Below are 24457 nucleotides of genomic sequence, written 5' to 3'. Positions count from 1 at the left end.
AAAATCAAAGGAATCAATACAACAGTCTTTTCAGGGTAGCCTAAGAAGCGAATGTGTTGGGGACAGGGAAACTGAGAGAGATAGCAGTGTTTGGAGAGGGGATGAGAGATGGGAAGAACCTAAGAAAGCCATTGAGAGTCTGTAAGCAACAAAAAGGTTGTTGTGTCTCTGTAAATATAATTTAAAAGGAAAACAATTCTAAATGTGAAGAGAAGTTTTCCCAGGATGAATACTTTGGTGTTTTTCTTTGAGAGTTTTTCCGGGTGATGACCTGCTTCGCTAACCATGTTAGTCTGCCTATCAGTAAATACAACATCCAACTGAAGAAAGAGCTCATGAGATTAGACCTCCTTTCCAAAAGACTTATAGTTTTTTAAAAAAATTATAAATAAATAGGAGACACTTTTATTCATAAAGAACTATTGCAGTGTGCATGTTGAGGGTGAACCATTGTAACTGGGAAAACACTGTGACCGTAAGATCTACAAGTTTCTCAAGAGTTAAGCAAAAGGGATTCTTCTCATCGACAGTGGAGTATACAAGGCTAGAAAGAACCAGGTGTAAGGAGCAGGATGAAAGTGTGGCTTAATCAATCAGTAGAGCAGAGAATATCTTCCAAGCCCATCCTGTCCTCAGGAGGAGTTCTATGCTGGCTCAAGGCTGAGGGTGGGCCTAAGTTCAGAGGCCCAGAGGAAGGACAAAAGGTTAGCCAATGTTTCATTACATGTATTTTATTCTGATTAACGAGTGAATTTTGCTACTCATTTGAGTCAAAGAATAGGAATCTACAGTCTTATGACAGGAAAATAAGGGGGCTTATTCAAGGGGTCCTATCCAATACATAGGTGAGTTTTATCTGAGTCATATGGGTAAGGGTGATTCTTCACAGTAAGGCCATGTAACCAAACATGAAAGAGTGAGGAGATTTCTTAATCAATGGATAAAATTCAACATTTTCAGTTGAAAATAAAAGGTGAAAAGAAATAGGTCATAAGGAACTTTGTTTTATTTTTTGGATGAAAGAGATCTGAACATGTCTGTAGAGAAAGGCGATGAAGCAGCGAGATTATAAGTGATAAAGGAAACAAGAATCCAGAGAAGGAAGAGAGATTATGTGACCAGGTAAAGGGTGTTATCCTGATTAACAGGAGGGACTCTATCCTCTGATTGTAAAGAGAAATATTCAGGGGACATTGAAATTTGAAGAGAGCAGACTGAAGAAAGTTGACATATTTATGTCTCATCATTTGATAAGTTCCACAAAGATGTGCAGGCAATAGGTAAGCAATGGTAAATAAATTAAGTCTGAGCAAATAAATATTCTCAGTAGAGAAGGAACTGAGGTTATCTACTGTCATTGAGACACTGAGACAAAGGGAGGGGAGGGGTGTGGAAAAATGTAATAGACATCCATAATATAGTTGGCAAAAATTACTAAATTATAGTGATGATTTTGCATATCTAGACTCAGGCAAAGAATGAAGTTCTAAAATGTTGCCCCAAATAAAATTCTCCTTCTTCCAAAACCAGTTTGTTACTGTTAAAAGAATCCAAAATGCCTTATAATTGAATGGTAAGATTTATGTGAGGAAACTGTAATTTTAAAACTCAGATAGAATATTGATGTGCTAATTATGTTTATGAGACATCATGAGATCATGATCTCAAGCTGTCTCTCATCTGTGTGTGTATATGTGTGTTTTTACACCCCCGCTGCCCCACTCAACTGGGCCCCTCCATATCTTCATGTCTCTATTTTTTCTAAAGCTGCCGATTCTGTATATTATTTTATCATAAACTGTAAAACATGGACTTCAACAATAATCCCTTAAAGAATTGATTCCCTGAATTTCACTCACAAGTTTTTGAACCTCTTCATTGAAGTGTTACAGAAACCTTTGTTTGGGACTGTAATAATTGTAGTGTCTGTCTATTTTCATCAACAAATGAGACAACTAAAATTTAGCGATATGGTAATATTCAGTGTGAATGTTTTATTGTAAAGTGCTGTAGGTTCTCAGTTAATTATCCATTCTCATTCATTCACTATTGCCAAAGACTCTTCCTCCATAAATATATAAAAAAAATGTACCAGGGAAAATGTGAAAATGAACCAAATGTCTCATATCCCATTATTCCACTTATTATTAGAGATTTTGTTTTGATTTGTTTTGTTACTTTTTCTTGAGACCTTCAGATTTTTTTCTTAGCAACCGTGGAAAACCATCTACACCTCTCTTCTCAATGCTTATCTTTTACATGAAACCAAATAGTAATAGAAAGAGAGAGAAGTACATATGTAATTTCTTCTTTTCTTTTGAAACCAGTAAAGAAGCTAAGTTCACTGTAACCATGTACATATGTATTTAATATTTTAATGGTCTTTCTTGAAAGACAATGCCATGTTTTCAAGCATTCAATACTAGAAAAAGTCAGGTCTATACAAAGCCTTCTAAATTTTTTTAGAGAAGTGTTTGCACAGATACTGATAGCTAATAAATTTTATGAATCACTTAAGGGTTTTGTTTGTTTGTTTGTTTGTTTGTTTAAATTAAAGCACCTTGTGGAGGCAATCTAACAGGATCTTCAGGCTTTATTCTTTCGCCAAACTTCCCTCATCCATATCCCCATAGCAGGGACTGTGACTGGACTATCACTGTCAACACAGACTATGTTATCTCTTTGGCATTTATCAGGTGAGTTCCTGTGCATTTCTACATTAAAAAATATATCGTTTATAGTTATTTTACTTTAGCATTCACACTAGGCAAAGTTTTGTTTCTGTATATGACACTTTAATTAGTTTTCATTAATTCCAACACCAATACTTTGCAATCAACACTTTTCAAAGCCTTGTGTACTGGTGTAGGTGCTCGTGCAGCTCTGAAGGCCTAGTGGGTGAGCATCTTCACCAGATTTCCGTGTGGAGGAAACATGTTGAAGGTCGAGAGGTTTATTGACGCTCATGAAATGTCATCTCTTTATAACCCTTCCTCTCTCCCTGTATTTACTGTCACTGCTTCAAAAAATTCAGTTTTTCCCAAAACTCAAGATTAAAAGGTCAGTATTCCCAGAATTTTTTCCTTCTATTTGTGTACCACCCAAAATCTTTTCACAGCCTCTAAGCACCCATATTGTGCAGCATCACCGTTGGGCTTATGAAAACATACATTCTACCTCTTATTTTTCTGGTGATCTCATTAAGTCAAGTTGACAAAGAAGAATTTGATGAATCACTCCCATATGATTTCTCAGCATAACTTGTCTCATGATAGAGCTTTACAAGACAGCATTCCAGACTTTGCATTTGTTGGTTAGCAATGTCAATAGTAGGGTAGGCTTAGTACAGAAGTGGTGGAAGATGCAGCCTCCTGTGTGGGAAAGAAGGCAGCTGACTTTGAGCTCTAACTCAGCCACCACCATCTGTGTTACCTCCGGTGCCTTACTTTTTGCAATGAACCTGTTTCTTCACATGGAACTAGTACCAATTGTCACAAAACCTGGCCTAATGCTTTTCCTTAATATTTCTATGGGAGGTGTTAGGTATCAGCAATTCAAGGAGTTCCTAAGTAGAAATGTTCCTAACCTTCAGTGTCCAAGACTAATGTATGTTGGCTCTGGTAACACAGCCTTTCCTTCTGCCAGTATGTTAAAGCTGCTTGGAATTTACGTAAGATGTTAAAGTTAAATCTTTAAAACTGGTCTTAAAAACTAATTTGAGCTCAGACAAATGTGAAAAAGTGTAAATATACAGACTTTCTATTTTTATAATTTGCAGTGATACAATTGATCATTGGTAATCACGAAACAACGATGATAGTGTTAGTCATATGCCAGGATCCAGTTATGAGACAATTTGCCGAAGTTATTATACTCATTTTTACAGTTGGGGAAATGGCAGTATAGACATTAGAAATGTCTATTTGAATGATACAAGGCCTTAGTGGGCTTGTAAAAGTATTGTAGTTCATAAATGAGTGGTAGAAGGCTGTATTAGGCAAAATACATGACCTAAATTTGATTTCCAGCTCTGTCATTTATTATGTGACCCTACGGAGATTACTTAGCATACTCATTGGGAAAAGGAAAATGATAATCCCTACCTTATACCACAGGATTATTGACAAGACCAAGTTAATATTTATAAAACTGCCTTGTAAAATAGGAGGTACTATTAGAATGCACTCTTTTTTTTTTCAGGAAAAAGTCATTACAGCTAAGATTCTAAAATTTCCTTAAAAATATTTTTTTGTTTTACTCTCACTTTTAAAGAAGTTTTAAAACAATATTTTGAAGTATTTAAGCCTAAACTAGAAATTTAAAAAAAATGGACGATAGTCCATTGTTAAATAGGCTTATGGGGCTTCTAAGGATAATACATAACCATCATATCATTTAGAAAGCACCTGTTTCAAGTGATTCTGCCAATAGTGACATAGGTAAGAAAGTTGCAATACTGATCAAATCTTAATATGGAAAGAGATGAAGTGTAGAAAGTTTGTGTTTTATCCCAGAAGAAGGGTAGTAAATAACAAAATAAAGTCTTCTCCTCTGATTTCTGCTCTATTACAGCCAAAGTTACCAAACTTTAGGCCTCATATCCACTGAAAGCTTTCAAGAGCAATTGCTTTAGATGTGTGAAGGTACACTAAATAAATTAGGACAGAACGATGTGGTGGTCCCCTAAATATCTCATGGTACAGGGTTCCTTATTTATGGAAAGTTTGGAAACGTCTGCATTTTACCAGTCTTTCTTCACCACCATTTAATGCACTAGTAAAGTAGCTGGAATCCTGTCCCTTATACATGCACATGTTAAGGATTAGAATTGTTGTGGAAACTTAACCTCTATAAATCCAGTAGATTTGGAAAGAACACTTCTTACCTAACCAAATTTCTTATTTATGTGCAAAGATGGTAAAACTTGACAAGATAGTTTCTCCACTGATGGATGTTTAACAATTGCAAGCTTTACCGATTTTATTCTATATCGTGAACTTGTTGACTTTTCTTAATGACCCAATTGAGTCCATATTTTTCTCTGTCACATTATGAACTAGGTAATAGAGAAACAAATGACTGTGGGTCTTTTGCTTTCTAAATATATGGATTCTGTAATCATTCTGAGACAATTCTCATACTTTTGAAGGTTGTGTAAGCAAATTTATGATGCAAATTTTACAATTCAAAACATTGACTTGAATAATTTACACATTAAAATGTCCTTATTTACACATTATTTAATTTTGACAAATAGTGTGTGGGTTTGATTTCTCTTACATCAAGTTCTAGAGGAAGAAAATATATTACCCTGGGGGAAAATAATACCTAATACAATACCCAGTACTTCATTTGAATAAAATAAATGTAAGTTTTGTATTTCAAACTTTTGCTTGAATCTGCTAGGTAGAGCTGAATTTTAAACAGCAAATATGCTTGTAAGTTTTGAAGTTCAAGGCAAATAATACCATTGACAAAGGAAAAAGGTTACATTTTCATGATGCAAAATATCTGGGTGAAAATTTTTCAAAATAGATGCTGTCCTCCACATTTTATTGATATAAAGTAATTTACATAAGGATATGTAGCTAACAAGGGCAGAAGCAAGGCTTAAACTTATATCTCTGACTTCAAACCTTGTACCCTTTCATTAGATAAACTGCCTTACTATCATTTGTATTCCTTGTAGACACAAGGCCAACTTACAAATATTTGAAAATATCAAGGTGTCCTTTCTCTTTTCTACTGTTTTGATATCCATATTCAGTGTGTTGTTGCCAGGTAACTTTTCACGTTAGCTTACTTTGGCAGAGTCTGTTATTTTTAAAGATGTTGACTGAATTAATATATGATTATATGACTATTATACTTAATACCTCAGCAATAACCATTCCTTTTCTCTCTCTCTCTCTTTCTTTTAGTTTTAGTATAGAGCCAAATTATGACTTCCTCTACATATACGATGGACCAGACAGTAATAGCCCACTGATTGGAAGTTTTCAAGACAGCAAGTTACCAGAGAGAATAGAGAGCAGCTCAAATACCATGCATTTGGCTTTTCGGAGTGATGGATCTGTTAGTTACACTGGATTTCATTTAGAATATAAAGGTAAATGTGAACATTTGATTTTTGCAGCATGATTTAGAGTGTATTTTATACAGGAGATTAATTCTGTGTTGGTCATTGTCAATGGTTAGTTATATGTGTATGTCTTAGTACAGACTGCCTACAATTGATCTCACAGAAGAGCTCTCATTGTAGACTTTTCCTATCAGTAGGAAGGAAATTAGCATTTCCCTAATTCCTACCGAAGGAAATGTATCAGGCAAAAAAGTTAGCGGTTAGTACATTGTGGTAGTTGGCTAAGACCACAAAATATTTTTAAAAAGATGAAATTTTTGGAAGCTGAAGATTCATTCATGTTTGTTCAGAGACTACTTTCAGTGATAAGGAGAACAAAGTATACTGATAATTCCATTTCAGAAAATGTCTAAAGATATTTAAGTGTGTCAACATTCAGAATAGAGTAAAATATAGTGATAATTAAAATATTTTAGAGTATTTCTTCAAGTATTTAGAGGAATCAATATTACAATGCCTATGGATGTGGTTTTTTAAATTTTTTTTAATGTTTATTTATTTTTGATAGAGACAGAGAGTAAGCAAGGAAGGGCAGAAAGAGAGGGACACACAGACTCTGAAGCAGCCTCCAGGCTCTGAACCGTCAGCACAAAGTCTGATGTGGGGCTTGAACGCACGAACTGTGAGATCATGACCTGAGCCGAAATTATACACTTAACCAACTGAGCCACCCAGACGCCCCAATGGATATTTATTAATATATTTTTCGTAATTTTTATGCTCAGTGACTATAAGAATAAATAGGTCTTAGTTGTTTAAAGTTAAAACTTGTTTTTTTCAATAATTGAGCTTATGAAGGGCATACCTATAATTTATCATATTATTTGAGTTCTAAAAAGACATATTTTGGATTTGTTACTTGCCACCTGGCTTTTTTTCATTATGAACTATTTTCAATAACTGAAGATTATACAGGATAAAAAAAACAAACTTCAAATTATCCACCATCTAATCCGACAGACCTTTATATTGTGTCACACTTGCTTCAGATGTCTCTTTTCTTGCCTTAAAAAATATAATATTATATATGCACTAGAAATTCCTTTTGCATTTGCTGTAGAACAAGGGTGTGTCTCTTCAGGTCTATCAAAAGAAGTAAAGGTAAATTACACAACTTTACATGACATGGGTTAAGGAAATCTTTTATAGGGAATGGGAAAACTCACATATTAACAATATATGGATGCTTGGAATCCTCCAATATCTCCAACAAAATTTGGAAATGCATGCCAGGGTCGAGTTATCTCCTCGTCATGGACATGGTGTGGATTTCACTATAGTGGAAAGGTTGAGCCCTCTGTGAGTCTCTCATCTTATAGAGGAAAGTAAAAAGAAAAAAAAATGGCCTTGTCAGTGGAAGAATTTACAAGGTGTTTGATACCACACAATGAGGATTTGGGTTCCCAGCTATTTATTGGGGCCCTAAGCGTGATAGCTGCTCCAAACCCTCTGGAGAAGCTTAGGCCTTATAACAATGGGTTAGGAGGCATTGGTCTTATGCCAGGTTGAACTTAAGTACCAAACTAATCTCTCTATGTGGAAGAGCCTTTCCACACTATACAGTGGGTAGGACCAAGCTAGCTGGCTATCCAGGCAGACCATAATGAGCAATCAAGACTATTTTTAGTCCTGCCCTTTTGATCATAGTTCCCTCCTAATTCTTAATATGTTACTTATTTTTTCCATGAATGTATGATTACAGGTATTTTAATATTTTCTTTTTTTAATGTTTACTTATTTTTAAGAGAGAAAGCAACAGAGTGGGGGAGAGATAGAGAGAAGGAGAGTGAGAATCATAAGCAGGCTGTACATGAAGTGCAGAGCCTGACATGGAGCTCGATGCCATGAACTGTGAGATCATGACCTGAACCAAAATCAAGAGTCAGACACTTACCCAACTGTGCCACCCAGGCGCCCCTGTATTTTAACGTGTTCTATCATGTACATATCCTTCATCCTGTTTTGATAAAAATTTTCTATTTCCATCATGTACATATCCTTGTGAAAATTGTTTTTTCCCTTTACATTGTTTTTGAGATTTATCAATAATAGAGATACGTAGACTTAGTTCATTAATTTCTTTATGATATTCCATCATATGACTGTACCACAGTTAATTTACAGATTTTTCTGATAAACACATGTTGTTTCAGTTTTTCACTACCAGAAATGAATCATGATGAAATTAACATTCTTTTGCATGCCTTCTTGAGCATAACTGTGAGAGTGTCTCTAAGGTATCTATCTGCCCAGGAGTGGAATTATTGGGTCAAAGACTATAAACCTCTTGACTAACTCCATATTGCCTAGTTATTCAAAGAAGAGGTTATACCAATTTATATTTTCAACATCAAGGAAAGCATTTCAGAAACTTCACATTACAAAAATGAAGATATAATTGACACATAACATCATATAAATTATATTAATTTTAGGTGTACAATATAATGACTTGATATATGTGTATATCGTGAAGTGATTACCACAATGTTTAGGCAACTATGTGTAGCTACATATAGTTATACATTTTGTGTCTGTGTTCATGAGAACTTTTAAGATCTATTCTCCTAGCAATTTGCAAATATGCAATACACTATTGTTAACTATAGTTACCATGCCATACATTACTTTATAAATGAAACTGTGTACCTTTTCATCCCATTCACCTATTTCATCCAACTTCCATCTTGGCCTCTGGCAGCTACGAGTCTGTTATCTGCATTTATGAGTTTGGTTTGTCTTTTTAGGTTACACACATAAGTGAGATCACACAGTATTTGTCTTTGTCAGTCTTATTTCACTTATCATAATGCAGGTCCATATATTTGCAGGTCCATATATTTGTCCCAAATGGCAGGATTTCCTTCTTTCATGGATGGATAGTATTCCATTGTATAGATAAACCACATTTTCTCTGCTCATTTATCTGTTGCGTCACTGAGGTTGTTTCCATGTTTTGGCTATTGTAAATAATGCTGCAACCTGCAGCATTATCACTATCTTTTCAAGATAGTGATTTTAAGGAACCCCACACTTGAAAATCCAGTGCTCTTGTCACACTTGAAAATTGTCAGCCTCATGAGTATTAAATGTATCTCATGGTCATTTTTATTGTCTTTTCTGTAATTACTATTAAGCTGAACATCTTCTTCCTATTTTTATACTGAGGTTCCCTTTCTGTTAATTGCATATTTCTATTGTTGCACATTTTTCTAGTAGGTTGCCTGTTTCTTTTTGTTTTGTTTATAGGAAATTCTTTTTGTATTATGGATATTAATCCTTTATTCATGTTCCATGTTGTAGTAAAAATCTTATGCCATCTTTGGCAAGCATTTTCACTTTCTTTCTGGTTTCTTTTGCTGTATAAAAGTTTTAAAAGTCAATATCTATATTTATCATTTCATTTTCTTCATAGTTTGTGAAGGCTATGAAACCTTGAAACATTATTATGCCTTGATTTAAAAAAGGCATTTTGTTTCCTCATGTGGAGTTCATAAAGGCATTTCCTCAACTTGCTCTAAAGTTTTGAAGCTTTGCCTTCCATTTTTCATCTTTTTCATGTGTGTGGAGTATTTTTCTGTAACCAAGGAATCTAATTTTATTTTATTCTATTCTTTGTGTGAATGGTCCTACCACCATTTCTTGACAAGACAATGCTACTGCTCTCAAATAGCAAGTCTCTCTATCACTGTTTCTGACTTGTCTATTCTGTTCTATTGGCCTGTTTATCTATTCCAAGCCAAGATTTCTCTGAATTTTACTACTATAGCTTTAAAATAAGTAGACATGAGGTAGGCAAAATTGTCCCGGTCTCTATTAACCTTTTTAAATTTTATTTAGATTTTAGAATTAAGTTCTTTCTGCCTCTTGAATTTCATTGGTACTGCATTGTATTTATAAATTATTTGGAATAAATTGATGTCTGATACTTAGTCTTTTCAACTATTATTATGGCATATCTCTCAACTTATTCATACCCTCCTCATACCCTCATTGTCTTTCAGTAATAGTTTCTAATTTTCTTTATAAAAGTTTTCTCATCTAAATCTTAAATGGCTTATAGTTTCCATTGTAATTAATGATATTTTTATTATTAGATTTTATTCATTGTTGCTAATGCATGGATTTTTGTAATAACTAATATCTAGCAAGACTTCTTAACTCTTTCATTAGTTATCATAATTTTTAATGGATTTTTTTTGGATTTTCTGTGTACCCAGTGACAGTTCTGTTTCTTTTTTTCTTGTTTGTTTTTTTGGGTTTTTTGTTTGTTTGTTTTTTCCTAGTCTATACACTCCCCCGCCCCACACCCCCTTGGCTTAATGATCAGGGCAAAAAATTTAGTATCATATCAAATTAAACAGTGGTAGCCATCATTCTTCTGTCATTACTGATTTTAAAGCAAATTCATCTAGTGTTTTACCTTTAAGTATTTTCTATTGGTTGGGGCGATGTTAATAAGGGCTGAAATTTTTTAACTCATTGTTTTCAGAGACATTTCAAGGTTATTTACATATAAAAATCATTTACCACTCTGAATGAAGAAGTTTTAGCACAAGGTTAAGTAATTAGCCTAGTCATGTGGCAGAGCTAAGATTTGATTCAGATTGGGCTCCACAATGCACATGCTTATCCAAAATGTTACACTATCTAGATATATTTTTATCAATTATAGGAAGTTCCCTTCCATTCCTGATCTACTAAAAATTCCTTAATCATTCTGGGATTGAAGTTCATCAACTACTTTTTCATCAGCTACTGAAAATATCACATGGTTTTCCTTTGTATAAATTAAATATTATTATAAAATTATAAAAATATCTTATAAAATTATTTATTACATTATAGATTTTTCCTTCCTATATAATTGTCTTTGTCTAGTTTTGATCAAGACTCTACAATCCCCCAACTTTGGGAGCATTCTTATTTTTCTAATATCTAGAATAATTTGTATAAGATAGGGATCATCTGTTTCTCAAACATTTGTGAGAACTTCCCTGTAGAACTAGGGACTTGGTGCTCTGAGGTAGTAGAATTTTAGTGGTTATAAATCTATCCAGGTTTTATACTTTATCTTTGATTTCTGAAAGTCGGCTTCCTAAAAATTATTTTCATCCAAGTTTTCAAATTGTTGACATAAAATATTTGCAGTATTTTCTTACTTTATTTGTTGCTGTATGTTTTTTATTAACGTTTGGTTCTTGTGTTAGTAAGTATTTCTTCCTGTCTATTTTCTCTGCATCTCTGCTTTCTCTTTTTTCAGGTTTATCGAAATAAATACTTACCTTACTAATTTTCCGCATTTTTTCTCTTCTAATATGAACTTTCGTGGCTATGTTTTTTTCTAAGTACATCTTTACCTGATTTGCAAAAGTCTTAAAATGCAGAGATTTATTATCAATAATTCTAAACTTGTCCTAATACCACAGCGTTATGATTTTTTTTGCATCAGAGTTCCTTAGAAATAGTGCCAATTAATTTTACTCGCTTATTTACTCTCTGCATTCCCATTTACTCCACTAACTCCCTACACATATACTAAAATACAAGTGTCTTAAGAGCAAGATCTCTGTTATTCACCAGTATACAATTAGTACCTTAGAATAAGTGCTTACACACCATAATTTTGGTAATTATTTAATTGATTGATTTTGAGCAACCTAAAGAGGTGTCTTCTCATTTTGAAATCAAGTCATAATTAGAATCATAGAATAATAACATTACTGAAATATCAGAAATCTTAGAGATACATCTCTGTCCTGCATTTTATAAGGAGAACTTGGCTCTTTAGGAATAGCTACTTATATCTGCAAGCTAACAGGCTTATAAAGAAGACCTATTTAAGAGGAAAACAAAAGAAAAAGGAAAGGAAAGAAAAGGAGAAGAGGGGCTCCTGGGTGGCTCAGTTGGTCAAGCATCTCACTTGGTTAAGCATCCCAGGTCATTATCTCACGGTTTGTGAGTTTGAGCCCTGCATTGGGCTCTGTGCTAATAGCTCAGAGCTCAGAACCCGGAGCCTGCTTTGGATTCTGTGTCTCCCTCTCTCTCTGCCATTCCCCCACTCACGCTCTATCTCTCAAAAATAAATAATAATTTAAAAAAATAAATAAATAAAAAGAAAAAGGAGAGGAGAGGAGGAAGCAAGCAAAGAAGGAAAGAAAAGAAGGAAAGAAAAACAAGAAAGCTGTAATAAGTCAGTAAAGCTAGATTCTATTGTAAAACATTTCCATAGATCTCTAGGATAAAAGATACAGGAAAAATTCCACAAATACTACCATGCTTAGTGCAGGTGGTACTAACTGATTCCAGCATTCTTTCTTGTGGAAACTGGAATTAACCTCACAATCCTTTCTCTACTTAACATTCCAGGTAGCCATTCCTAAATCCATATAATTAAACACTTGAGATAAAACCTACTCTCCTTTTTCTTAACTAACTTCTATCCATTTCTATTTCCCAGCTTGATCCATTTCCATGTCCCATCATTTCCAAAATTTCCAAAATTCCTAAGATTTATGTTGTCATAGGAAAAGGACCACAAGTGCAAATGTTTTTAAAAGATAAAATTAATCATTAGGTACCTACTATATTCTAGATACAATGATTAGTTCCTTTTAATGAATTCTCTCTATCCTTCCCATGAGCAGGACCATTTATAAATGCAACAGAAATATTAAAACTAACACAAATAAGTAATAAGTATCTCTATCCCTATTTTACAAATGGCAAAGCTAAGGATCAGACTATTAAAAAGAGTTACAGAGGGACGCCTGGGTGTCTCAGTCGTTTGGGCATCCAACTTCTGCTCAGGTCATGATCTCACAGTCTTTGAGTTTGAGTCCCACATTGGACTCTGTGCTGAGAGCTCAGAGCCTGGAATTTGCTTTGGATTCTGTGTCTCCCTCTTTCTCTGTCTCTCTCTCTCTCTCTCTCTCTCTCTCTCTCTCTCTCTGTCAAAAATAAACATTAAAATAAAACATTAATATATACATTAGAAATAGTTGCAGAAAATGATATAAATTATTATTACTGTTAGAGTAAAAGCAAATAAAAATATAAAAGTCAAACAGAGAGAAATACATAGTCACTCCATGAACTTCAATCTTTCTCCCTGGACCCTGCAATTACTCCCTACCATGCTCAACTACTACACTGATGCCTACTTACACACAATTTCATGAAGTCTTATTTTTATACTCCAGACAGTATTTCTTGCCGATGTTAGTGTTAAGTTCATGCTAGTCCCCAAATCCAACCTAATTAATTCTCTGGACTCTCATCCATAGGAAAGTTCCATGCCCCAGTTCAGGGTCTCCAGGGTCTGCCTTTTTTCATCAGCCTCCCTATTTCCTATCCTTATTCAAAACATGTTACCTCTTTAATTGTTTTGTTTCTTAAAGCTAATAAATCGGTCCTTATATTTCTTTCTGCCGAAGACAAACATCTCAGAATTTTTATAAAATATGCACCCCCAAAATAAACTGACATATACATTGAGGCCTGGAATAGTAAAAAGCTTTTCCTTTGTCATTTGTAATACATGTTCCATACCTTCACTTATGCATGTTGGTTTCTGTTGGCACTGAAAAGTAAAGTTTTAAAGTCTTGACTCACTAAATCCATAATATTTTTGGTAGGCCTTTAATTTAAAAGCAACCCCTACCTCTATTAGAGCTCACACCAGAGTATAGTTATCATTGCCTTCTTCATATCTATCTTTCCATTTCCCCCTTGAAGATAGATACTGAATCTTAGTTTTGTTTGTGTGCAAACACAACAATAGTTGTGCAATGAACGAATCCTGTATGTGAACGTTGCAAAAACACAAACCTGCTAACAAGGATTCTGGAAGGAATACTACTTTCTGCTTACGTAAAGCAAATTGTGGATATGCCTTTATGTGGTAGAAAATAGTAAATTGGAGTGGAGAAGTGGAAGTCTGGGGGTGAAAGGAGGTGTTTGGCTAATTATAAAGCAATGTCTTCACAAAGAGTTTAAATCAGGCAGGCCTAGTCTCCATTGTAATTTTAATGAGATACAACTTTAACAGATTTACAGTTGAATAAATATTTAGAGTTCAAGCAGTACTCTCATTTGCATTGTTTTAACTTTAGGACCATTTTAGATCATAATGTTAATAAGTATGTCTTAAAAATTTATAATTATAACATTTAAACAAATGTGGCTCATACAGTAGTAAAATTTGTATTCTTTTAACAAAATGTATTGATTCTGATGGAGAGAGAATATATAGTTTTGTGCCAGTGGAGGGAAACTGCTGGTAGCTGGTGCTTTAGCTGGCAGGGAATGTCAATTTATAGGCACCAGTATGGACAGTGAAAGACTTATGACTGACTGTTTATATACGGTATAAGTTAGCCATCTGCTCTAAGAACCTGAAAGTATCATAAATTACTTTCTAAATTAACATACCATTTTTTTCCCATAGAGCAACTTATTACATTTCAGTTATTACCCTGAGGTAGTCTGGGGTCAATTGCGTAATACTTCCCAAAATAAAAGAGATACATGTATGGCTCATCCTTATTCTCTAAAAGCGCCTGTAGCCGGCCTTAAGTGAACGCTCGTGCCTACAATAGGGAGGCCTCTGGGGACTGAGTATGATCAGATGAGGGAATTATAATGCATATACATCGTGAAGGGAGCTTAGTTCTCAGTTTCTGAAATCATGCCAGCAGATAAATGTCCATCCATACATGTCTACCATCCTGGAAATAACAGGCAGTTGGATATTATACAGTCTGGTTACCCTTCAAGACCAAAAATAACATATAACCACTTTTGATTATCCACAAGATGACATTATTCAGAATAATGGTCCCTTAGTGAGCATATAGCTATATGTGGAAACAAATTTTGAAGTAAAAATGCCTTTAACAACAAAAATATGTATGTTTCTTTTTCTCCCAGAAAAGAAAATATTTATTTATAAATCAGTCACTAAGTATGAACTCAACACACATACCTATGTATGGTTCAAAGTATGATAAACTTCATAGTGTTGTAGATATTACACTTAGTATATGTAATGTGATCTCAACATCCATAGGTTTTCAGGAATAAAATGGAAACAGAAACATAGTAAAGCTTTCATTTTTCCAACTGAATTTTCTTTAAACCACAGTTTTGGTTCCTAATGTCAAATTGTTTTTTCATTAAGCACTTAGGATATTTTATTTTAAATTTTTTAGTTTATTTGTTTTAATTTAATTTTTTTCAATTTACATCCAAATTAGTCAGCATATAGTGCAACAATGATTTTTGGAGTAGATTCCTTAATGCCCCTTACCCATTTAGCCCATCCCCCCTCCCACACCCTCTTCAGTAACCCTCTGTTTGTTCTCCATATTTATGAATCTCTTCTGTTTTGTCCCCCTCCCTGTTTTCATATTATTTTTGGTTCCCTTCCCTTATGCTCATCTGTTTTGTCTCTTAAAGTCCTCATATGAGTGAAGTCATATGATATTTGTCTTTCTCTGACTGAATAATTTCACTTGGCATTAATACCCTCCAGTTCCATCCATGTAGTTGCAAATGGCAAGATTTCATTCTTTTTGATTGCCAAGTAATACTTCATTGTGTATATATACCACATCTTCTTTATTCATTCATCCATCAATGGACATTTGGGCTCTTTCCATACTTTGGCTATTTTCAATAGTGTTGCCATAAACATTAGGGTGCATGCGTCCCTTCGAAATACACACCTGTATCCCTTGGATAAATACCTAGTAGTGCAATTGCTGGGTAACAGGATAGTTCTATTTTTAATTTTTGAGGAACCTCCGTACTGTTTTCCAGAGTGGCTGCACCAGCTTGCATCCCCATATTTTATTTTATTTTTAATGTCTATTCACTTTTCAGAGAGAGGCAGAGTGTGAGTGGGGGAGGGGTAGAGAGAGACGAGACACAGAATCTGAAACAGGCTCCAGGCTCTGAGCTGTCAGCACAGAGCCTGATGGAGGGCTCGAACCCATGAACCGCGAGATCATGACCTGAGTCGAAGTCGTAAACTTAACTGACTGAACCATCCAGGTGCTCTAGCATTTAGGATGTTTTCATTGCTGGTGGAAAAATTCTGTAAAGAAATGTTTTGTAAATTTTTTTTAAAGCCATAGGTAAGGTATAAGCTTTATGTCTTATGTTTACTTCTATCTTGTAGCAGACTTCTTAGGTACTTTTTTTGGAGAATATAAGGCAAGGGAGACTTCAGCCTAGGATCTATTCAGTAGGCAAACTACTATGAAGGTAAATAAAATTAATTATTCATAAAAATAATACTATCAACTTGTCTGCCTCACAATTTTTTTTCAAAAACTCAAATTACCTTTCCATCTACCTCCTAGACCTTTGCATAAGGATTCTCCAGACATTTTCAAAATTTACAGATAATTGCTATGGCAGGCATGGAAATAAACAAGGGCAGTATTATCCATAGACAGCTAGTCACCAAGGATTTAAAGTAGCAGGTAAACATAGTAATGAGGTAAATGAATCCTCTCAAAATGAGGCTAGCAATATAAAATTGTTGCAGAGGCAATATATTTAACTTTTTGGCATATTTCCCTTTCCTCAAAAAGTAGGAGATTTGCCGTACAGATTCACTGATATGTCACTAAAACTATTGGGAAAAATTTAGAGAAGAAAAAAACAAACTTTTTAAAAGAGGCATATTAGGTGGTTAGGGTTGCCAAAGAGATGAATCCTTTTAAACAGCAATTTCAATTCTTTCTTTTCTCTCAAGGGAAAGTAGTATTCACACTGCTTGTTATTTCTGGAAAACGGTATTGTGGGAGTATTTTACCTAGTAAGAAATATAAGTTCTTGGATTGAGAAGTAATTTTTATCGTGAACTCTGAGTATAATTTATGGGGTGCAAATTTTGTGTGTGTGTATGTGCTCACATGTGTGTGTGCACTTGGGAGATGATTAAGTTATTTAGATTTGGACTGAAACTCAGGAATCAGGTTTCCCCAACTTACACACTTGTTTCCTTCACCTGCCTTGTCCTTCACCTAGTGAGCTCGTTCTCTCTCCATGTTCAGCTTAGATGTCAGTTCTCCAGGAAGGTTCCTGAATGCATCCACATATGTCATACTCTTGAGAGTTACAAGTATTCATTTAATAGAACTAATAAGCTGTAAATGCCATGAGGGCCAAAATATATTCTGAATGTGCACTGCTATATTTCCAAAGTTCACTGGGTAGTGTGGGCTCTTAAGTACCTGTTGGAAAGAAGGAAAGAAAAAAAGCAGAACTTCGTTCCTCTGATATTCTATTAAAATCATTTAAACGGTTGATTCTGCCATTGCCTCTTTAGCTGAATTGGGAGAAATCTTGGTAGTGTTCTTTATAAAACACAAATTTCTCCTCATTTTCTATGAATGTTGAAGTACTTTGAACTTTGTAAAGTTTTATGAGTGGAAGAAATATATTCCTACTACTGCAGGTAAGAAGATTTGGATATATGATAATAAAATAATTTCTGTGATAGCCGAACACAAAGACATTATTGACTTAAATTCCAATGATTCCATGAGTCATATGCAGAGATACACCCACCTCCTGATTTCCCATTAACATAAAATAAATTCTAATGTAGAAAATTATATTTGTTATCCTGAAATTGTGATGGCCCTTACATTTTTGTATTATTTCTTAAGTAACCTATAATAATATTAATATGGAAATATTAGGGCATTGCTCAGATCTGTTAACAACAATTTGTATTAGAGCTTATTCCCCCAAATGGATGAACTGATCTTTGTGTTTCTCTACATGTTTTCAAAATGTTCTGTCATCCTCTTTAGTTCACTATCAGGGTGCACAGAGAACTTTTAGTTCCTTCGTCCCTTTGTTGTGAATGGACTTAATTTTAAATTTGTGTTAGCTTTAAAAGCACTTGGCTTTAACATAGACTCTCTGTCCAAAAAGATCATGGCTTGGATGTCATAAAGATTTTGCTGCTTTTTAGTGATGGATAGACAGACCTCTGGTAGACATGGGAGGTGACTAGAGGAGGTAGGTTACGATAAATGATTTCACCTTCCTACCAGTGGTGAAATGAGCTGAGCTCAACACCGGTGGTGGTATCATTTCTAGGTTCAGTCACAGGGAATGGGTGTCCTTTATATGGAGGAAGAACTTTTAAATAAAGCAGTAATAAATAAAGAAATAAATCCTGCTTCTTTTCCAAAATAGTTCATTGAAAATATGTATGCATTTATAAATATTATTGCATACAATTTATAATAAACTCTAACACCCAATGTTTGACTGCATATTAGATACTAATTTTAATGAAAAGTCCAGCGAAGAATTTTATGCTCTTACTTATCAATATGAATTAGCAAAGTGTCACATATGATTATGGGCTACTTTGTACTTTGAGCCCACAAACAGAAGCGGGCAGAGTGCTGGTGCTTTCCCGTCTGCTTAGAAGTAGAAATGAAGTAATAGTAAAACTTTCGTGGAAAATAATGTTTTCAACAATTCATTTTATATCAACACTGTTTTACAGCAAAACTTCGAGAGTCCTGCTTTGATCCAGGCAATATAATGAATGGCACCAGACTTGGAATGGATTATAAATTAGGGTCAACAGTCACCTATTATTGTGATGCTGGTTATGTTCTTCAAGGTTATTCGACACTCACCTGTATCATGGGAGATGATGGAAGACCTGGATGGAATAGAGCCTTACCAAGTTGTCATGGTAAGAAATATATATATATATATTTTTTTGTCTGAGCTTTTATTTTTAGACAGAATCAGGAAATATTTAAATCCATTTTTATATTTTTAAAAATTGACCACTTAACATTCAATCTACAAGTGTGATATAGGCCAGGCAGATATTTTATCAAGGATTTTTAAATTGGATTCATTAAAGAAATGGTTTTGGGAAAGTACTTATATCCCCAGGTGTCTCTAAAGCAATGCACACGTTATTGTAAGCAAGCTCCCTGGCACAAGGATATTGCCTTTTTCTATTCTATCTTCAGGACTTAGAGGAGCGCCTGAGAAAATTAGGTGCTCAGAAGATACTGGCTGAGTAAAGGAAGAACGAATACACTGAAACTGACATTTCAACAACATAGATAAATGCAGTGACTTAAATATGATCAAGAACTGGTGATAAATCTTTATCCAAACTACACATTTTTCCTAAAAATTAAAGTTGCCTAGAAGTGACAACCATGTTGGAGCTGCTGAGGCGGGTCGCACAACAGGGGGAAGGCTCAAGGACACAGTAAAATGGAGGAAGACCTAAAATTAGTTTCAGTAACATCATATCAGATATGTAACTGCCACCGCTAGAGTTAGTACCAGACCAGTGCATCAGATTCAACTTGATACAGGAACTGACAGTGATCATAGCCAGGAGAAGACTGCTGATCTTAGAAAAAGTTAGGAAAAATACATTAGGAAAAATATATTCAAGGGGAAGACACTTAATGTTCTTGAGATTAAGGAAGTTACTGAAGAGGCACCAGAAACAGAGATGGCACCTTCACTTAGGGTGTGGAATTTGCTAAGCATTTAGCCACAGTAAATGAACAGCCTATTCAGAATTTTGAAAAGATGATTCAGTGGACACAGGAGGGAAGATTGTGGGAGTCCCCAATGAATAATGAAGGAGTTGTGATGATGATGGTTCATGAATATATATTTCTGGCTAAATACCAGGAGGATTTTTCACAACAAGGACCAATTTGTCACTTTATGGAACCAGTACCCCATGTTCTTTCTAAAATGCACATCTGAGTGTTAGAAAAGTCCAACACAGTGGTTGAAACATTATTTTAATGAAAAACAGGACATTCTAAAATAAAGCAATGCACAGTTCATTTGCAGACCATGGAAATTTTTATTTCAAGCTTTTGGAGATGGATTTTATAGCTAAATAAAATAATACTGCATGTTGAAAAATCATATACTTGTATACAGTCTATGAGGACAGAGATACTGTGGGAAAAAAAAAACAGTTCAGTAAGGAGAGAAAAACTATGATATCACTTTGGAAAGTTACCACAGACTCCCTCATCAGTTGAATGATCCCAATGCATTGTACAAAACTGACATGGAGATGATATCATCTAGAGCAGATTTTCTAAACTATAGGTCACCACCAGTGAGTCATAAAATCAATTCACTGGGTCGTGACCAGCATTTTTATAACTGATATAACATTGAATAAAATAAAATAAAAGATAAATACATAAAAAGAAGAGAAAAATGTTATAATCCAAAGACCATAGTAAGGATAAATATTTTTTTGTGGAACTCTTTTCAGCTATCTATAAATAAATAAATAAAATACAATAAATATGTATGTGGAGGGTGTGTGTGTGCATGTAGATGCATGTGAGTATATTTGCAATGAGGTAATGTATATTTCTTACTATGAGTTGCAGTGAGAAAAAACAATTTTGATCTGATGATTAAAAGAATAGATTTTTGATGTCTGGTACACATAGTAATTCTTCTTAATTATATAATATATTCATGTACTCGAATTATGTGTGTATTATTTCTGACTTAAACAAGTCATTTAAACTCTCTAGAGTCTCTCATATGTAAAATCAGAGTATTTGAAATTCTTTACTTCAGAATGTTGTGTAAGAACTAAAGAAAAGGTACTTACCTACTAAATGGTCATTCTGTTAGTAACAGAACAGCCAATTAAAACTTGGCTTGAATCGATGGTTTCATCTATCAGAAGACAAGGGGAATAAAAGGAGAAATAATTACTTTGAATTTCATTCTGCCAAAGAGAAAAAAAATAATGGCACGAAAGTTTATAAGAAGTTTAAGAGAAAGTGTGGTTGTTTTGTCTTAAGAGCCATACAAAAGAGGAATTTATGGATAGACAGAAAATTCATTAAAAAACTAACCAACAAACAAGCAACAACAACAAAAAAACATGGAAAATTTCCTGAAGCCAAACAAGAAATAACCAAAATCCTGACAGAGAAAACTATAGATCAGGGGCTCCTGGATGGCTCAGTAGGTTAAGCTTCAGGTCCTTGATTTTGGCTCAGGTCATCATCTTGGGCTCTACACTGATAGCCCACATCAGGCTCTACACTGATAGCACAGAGCCTGCCTAAGATTCTCTCTCTCCCTCCTTCTCTTCCCCTCCCCCTACTCTCTTTCTCTCAAAATAAATAAATATACATTTTAAAAAAACTATAAGTCAAAAAGATAAGTATTAATCACTGGGATAAATTATTAAATACATGGTTTTCAATGGCTTAGGTGAAAAAGACAGGTGCAGCAGAGTATGCATTCACTAAGAATATGCCTGCCTAGAATAATCCTATTCCTTGCCATAGATTTCTATATTGATAGGTCATAGAAATGTTAATTGAGCATGGGCTATACCATAATGTATAAAAATGGTCCTTCTGAACCAAAAATATTTCATGGGATCAATTACAGCCCAATCAAGTGTATTTCATGTTGGTTTAATAGTCAATATCTACAAACAAAACAAAGGCAAGGGTAGACCTGCGTTCAAATCCTCTTACTGTATCTATGACCTCAGATGAGCTAAGCCTTGATTTTTAAATCTCTAAAACTGGATGATAGTTATTAACTCAATAGATTATGTGAAGATTCAATTAACCATAGCACATACAGAGGGCCATAGTGAATTTCCCAGCAAACATTGGCATATTAATACGTGTGATATTCAAAACGTTCTGAAAGAAGCACAGCACTAGAAAACATACATTGCACTTTGCATTGTATGTTATGTTTTAGTGGAACTGGTATATTTTTATCATTTTAACATTAATTAAATCTAATTTATTAATGTTAATATATGGATACACATTTACCCATTCCTAAAAACAGCACAAATGTTTAATATTTTTAGATTTCTTAAAAGAATAATCTTCACTATCAGTTTAGTTGGATATGACTAGACTTTTGCCTACAATGCTAAGATACTATGGAAATCAAAGTTATTGCATGCATACCTTATACTATTACCCAAAATTGAAGATATATTCATGTTAAAATATGACCATGTCTAATGATTTCTAGTATGGGGGGAACCCCATGTTTTAGAATTAGATGTAATTAACTCTAAACAATGTTTTAAAACCAAGAGAAGACCTAAAATCAGCTATGTGACCTTGTATAATTTATTTTATGTGTCTAAGCATGAGATAATATTGTATAGTTTATAAGGTTGTTGGGAGAATTATATTAAATAACTCATTTGGAACATTTGGTTCTGGGGTTCCTGCTAGCTCAGTCAGTAGAGCATGTGACTCTTAATCTTGGGGTCATGAATTCAAGCCCCACTCTGAGCTTAGAGGTTACCTACTAAAATAAAATAAAATATAAAAATAAATAAATAAATAAATAAATAAATAAATAAATAAATAAATAAATAATATAACATTGGTTCTGAAGTAATTACTATATCACAGTAAGGAGAGCTTAATATATTTTAGTTTCTTGATCAGGTTCGCACATATCTGTTTGTTTTCCCTCACAATAATTATACAGAAATCCAAAATACACAGAACTGGCTGACTTTCAGATTTAATAATTTAATACTTTGAAAGTCAAAATTAGTGGGTAAAGCATCTGCAAAAGAGCCAGAAATTTTTTTGTCCATAAGGAGAGATTTTTTAATTAAGATATATTTTGTATTTTTTATCAAAGTAAAATATACATGGGATAACTGAGAAAATAATTTAAAATAGCTTATCATTTAAAGTAATTTATTTTTTTAAGTTTATGTATTTTGAGAGGGGGAAGGCAGGGGTAAGGGGGGGAGAGAGGGAACCCCAAGCAAACTCTCCACTCTCAGGGTAGAGCCCGATGCGGAGCTTGAACTCATGAACCATGAGATCATGACCTGAGCCAAAATCAAGAGTCGGATACTTAAATGACTGAGCCAACCAGGCGTCCCAATTTAAAGTTATTTAATAAAGCACTGGTCATCTGCCTCACCCCCCCACCTCTATTCTGCTATTACTCAGCTGAGCCTTCTAATAATTTCTAGTTCTAATTGCTCTGATGGTCCTCTCCATGACTCTGCATAACATATGAAGCTCTGTTTCTTGATTTGCCAACTCTAGACAATTTCCATTGATTTCCAGGTATAAAAGATAAAGAGTTATGTCAAATCCACAGCCCCTCTCTTCATATTCCAGAAATATGTTATGTTTGTTTATTCTAGTAATTGCCTTTGTCATGCATTAATTTTTATGCCTCTATTGTTAATATCATTAATGTTTAAGAATTAGATTGCCAGGCTCTGCTGCTTTTCATGCTGCATATTACCCACCCCTCGGTAAAATGTTGACTGATATCTCTGAGAACATGGGCAGGAAATTTTGACTGAAAGTCTTCACTTTTGAGTATATAAGTAGGATGTTGGCTATTAGACCATGATCCCTAAGTGCCAAAATAACTAAAGCTTTTCATTTTTTACATAAAAGTAAACACCAGCATGACCTTTAATGCAATATTTAAATGCAATATTTTGCTTTTTCTTATAATGTTTCACTCTGAAAGACCATAAGCTCCCAAAGTCTCAGGCTACATGTTTAGCATGAAACATATTAATTTATACATGCAGCCTCTTAGTAAATATGTTTATCCTGAACTGAACCGTAAGAATTTAAAGTTTGTCTATTTTAGAGGATAGGATTTTTTTTATCATGGTTTAAGATTGTGTACATTTTAAATCTGAAGGAAATATTTTCAAGAGCTTATGTTGGACCCTGGGAGATTGTATTTGTCAGAAGTAGATCCAAAATGATAGCATCCTGTGGTAAGTCCTGCTCAGTGATGAGAAACCCTGCAGTTTATCTCATGAAAATGTCACAGGTATTAAATGATAGCAAAACAGAATATCCGTACCTGCAATTCACTTTGTGGTCAAAAAAAAAGTGTTTGGAAAATAATTTCTTACCTTCTTATTTTTCATACTTTGAAAAGTATGTTGAAACTCTGAGTTACTTAAGAAAACTAAAGTGAGTTACTTTAGAAAACTATAGACACACTGGATTAAAGTGGAAATCTTATTGCTCTTATCCATAAAATGACTCAATATTAGCTAAAGGAAATGGAACACAAATAGTGACAGATTCCATCTTTTTCCCTTAATATTCACTACTTGATTTATTTCACCTAATGGCATTGCAGTTGTTTATATAAACACACCTCTACCCTAATCTAGGGCAACTACAGGCTATCTCTTAGCTCTTAGCCTCCCCCCTGGCTAGTTTCTCTCTTTCCCTTGTTTCCTGATACAATCTCTTATGA

The 24457-nt window shown here is 34.2% G+C and overlaps 1 protein-coding gene and 1 pseudogene across 7 annotated transcripts in view; both read left to right on the top strand.

Annotated features, from left to right (window-relative positions):
* Positions 1 to 24457, top strand: part of CSMD3 (CUB and Sushi multiple domains 3) — a 1245869-nt gene that overhangs the window by 956510 nt on the left and 264902 nt on the right. For all 7 annotated transcript variants that reach the window (XM_045049906.1, XM_019823045.3, XM_019823042.3 and 4 more), the window contains 3 exons: positions 2558 to 2696; positions 5922 to 6109; positions 18684 to 18878. In XM_045049906.1, coding sequence (XP_044905841.1) covers positions 2558 to 2696; positions 5922 to 6109; positions 18684 to 18878 — 522 coding nt within the window. The remainder of the gene's footprint in view (positions 1 to 2557; positions 2697 to 5921; positions 6110 to 18683; positions 18879 to 24457) is intronic.
* On the top strand, positions 19236 to 20389 carry LOC123383136 (annotated as a pseudogene).

The sequence above is a fragment of the Felis catus genome, chromosome F2 (assembly GCF_018350175.1).
Source record: "Felis catus isolate Fca126 chromosome F2, F.catus_Fca126_mat1.0, whole genome shotgun sequence".
Lineage (NCBI taxonomy): Eukaryota > Metazoa > Chordata > Mammalia > Carnivora > Felidae > Felis > Felis catus.
The sequence above is the reverse complement of the archived record's forward strand: the minus strand, read 5'-3'. Positions and strand labels throughout refer to the sequence as shown.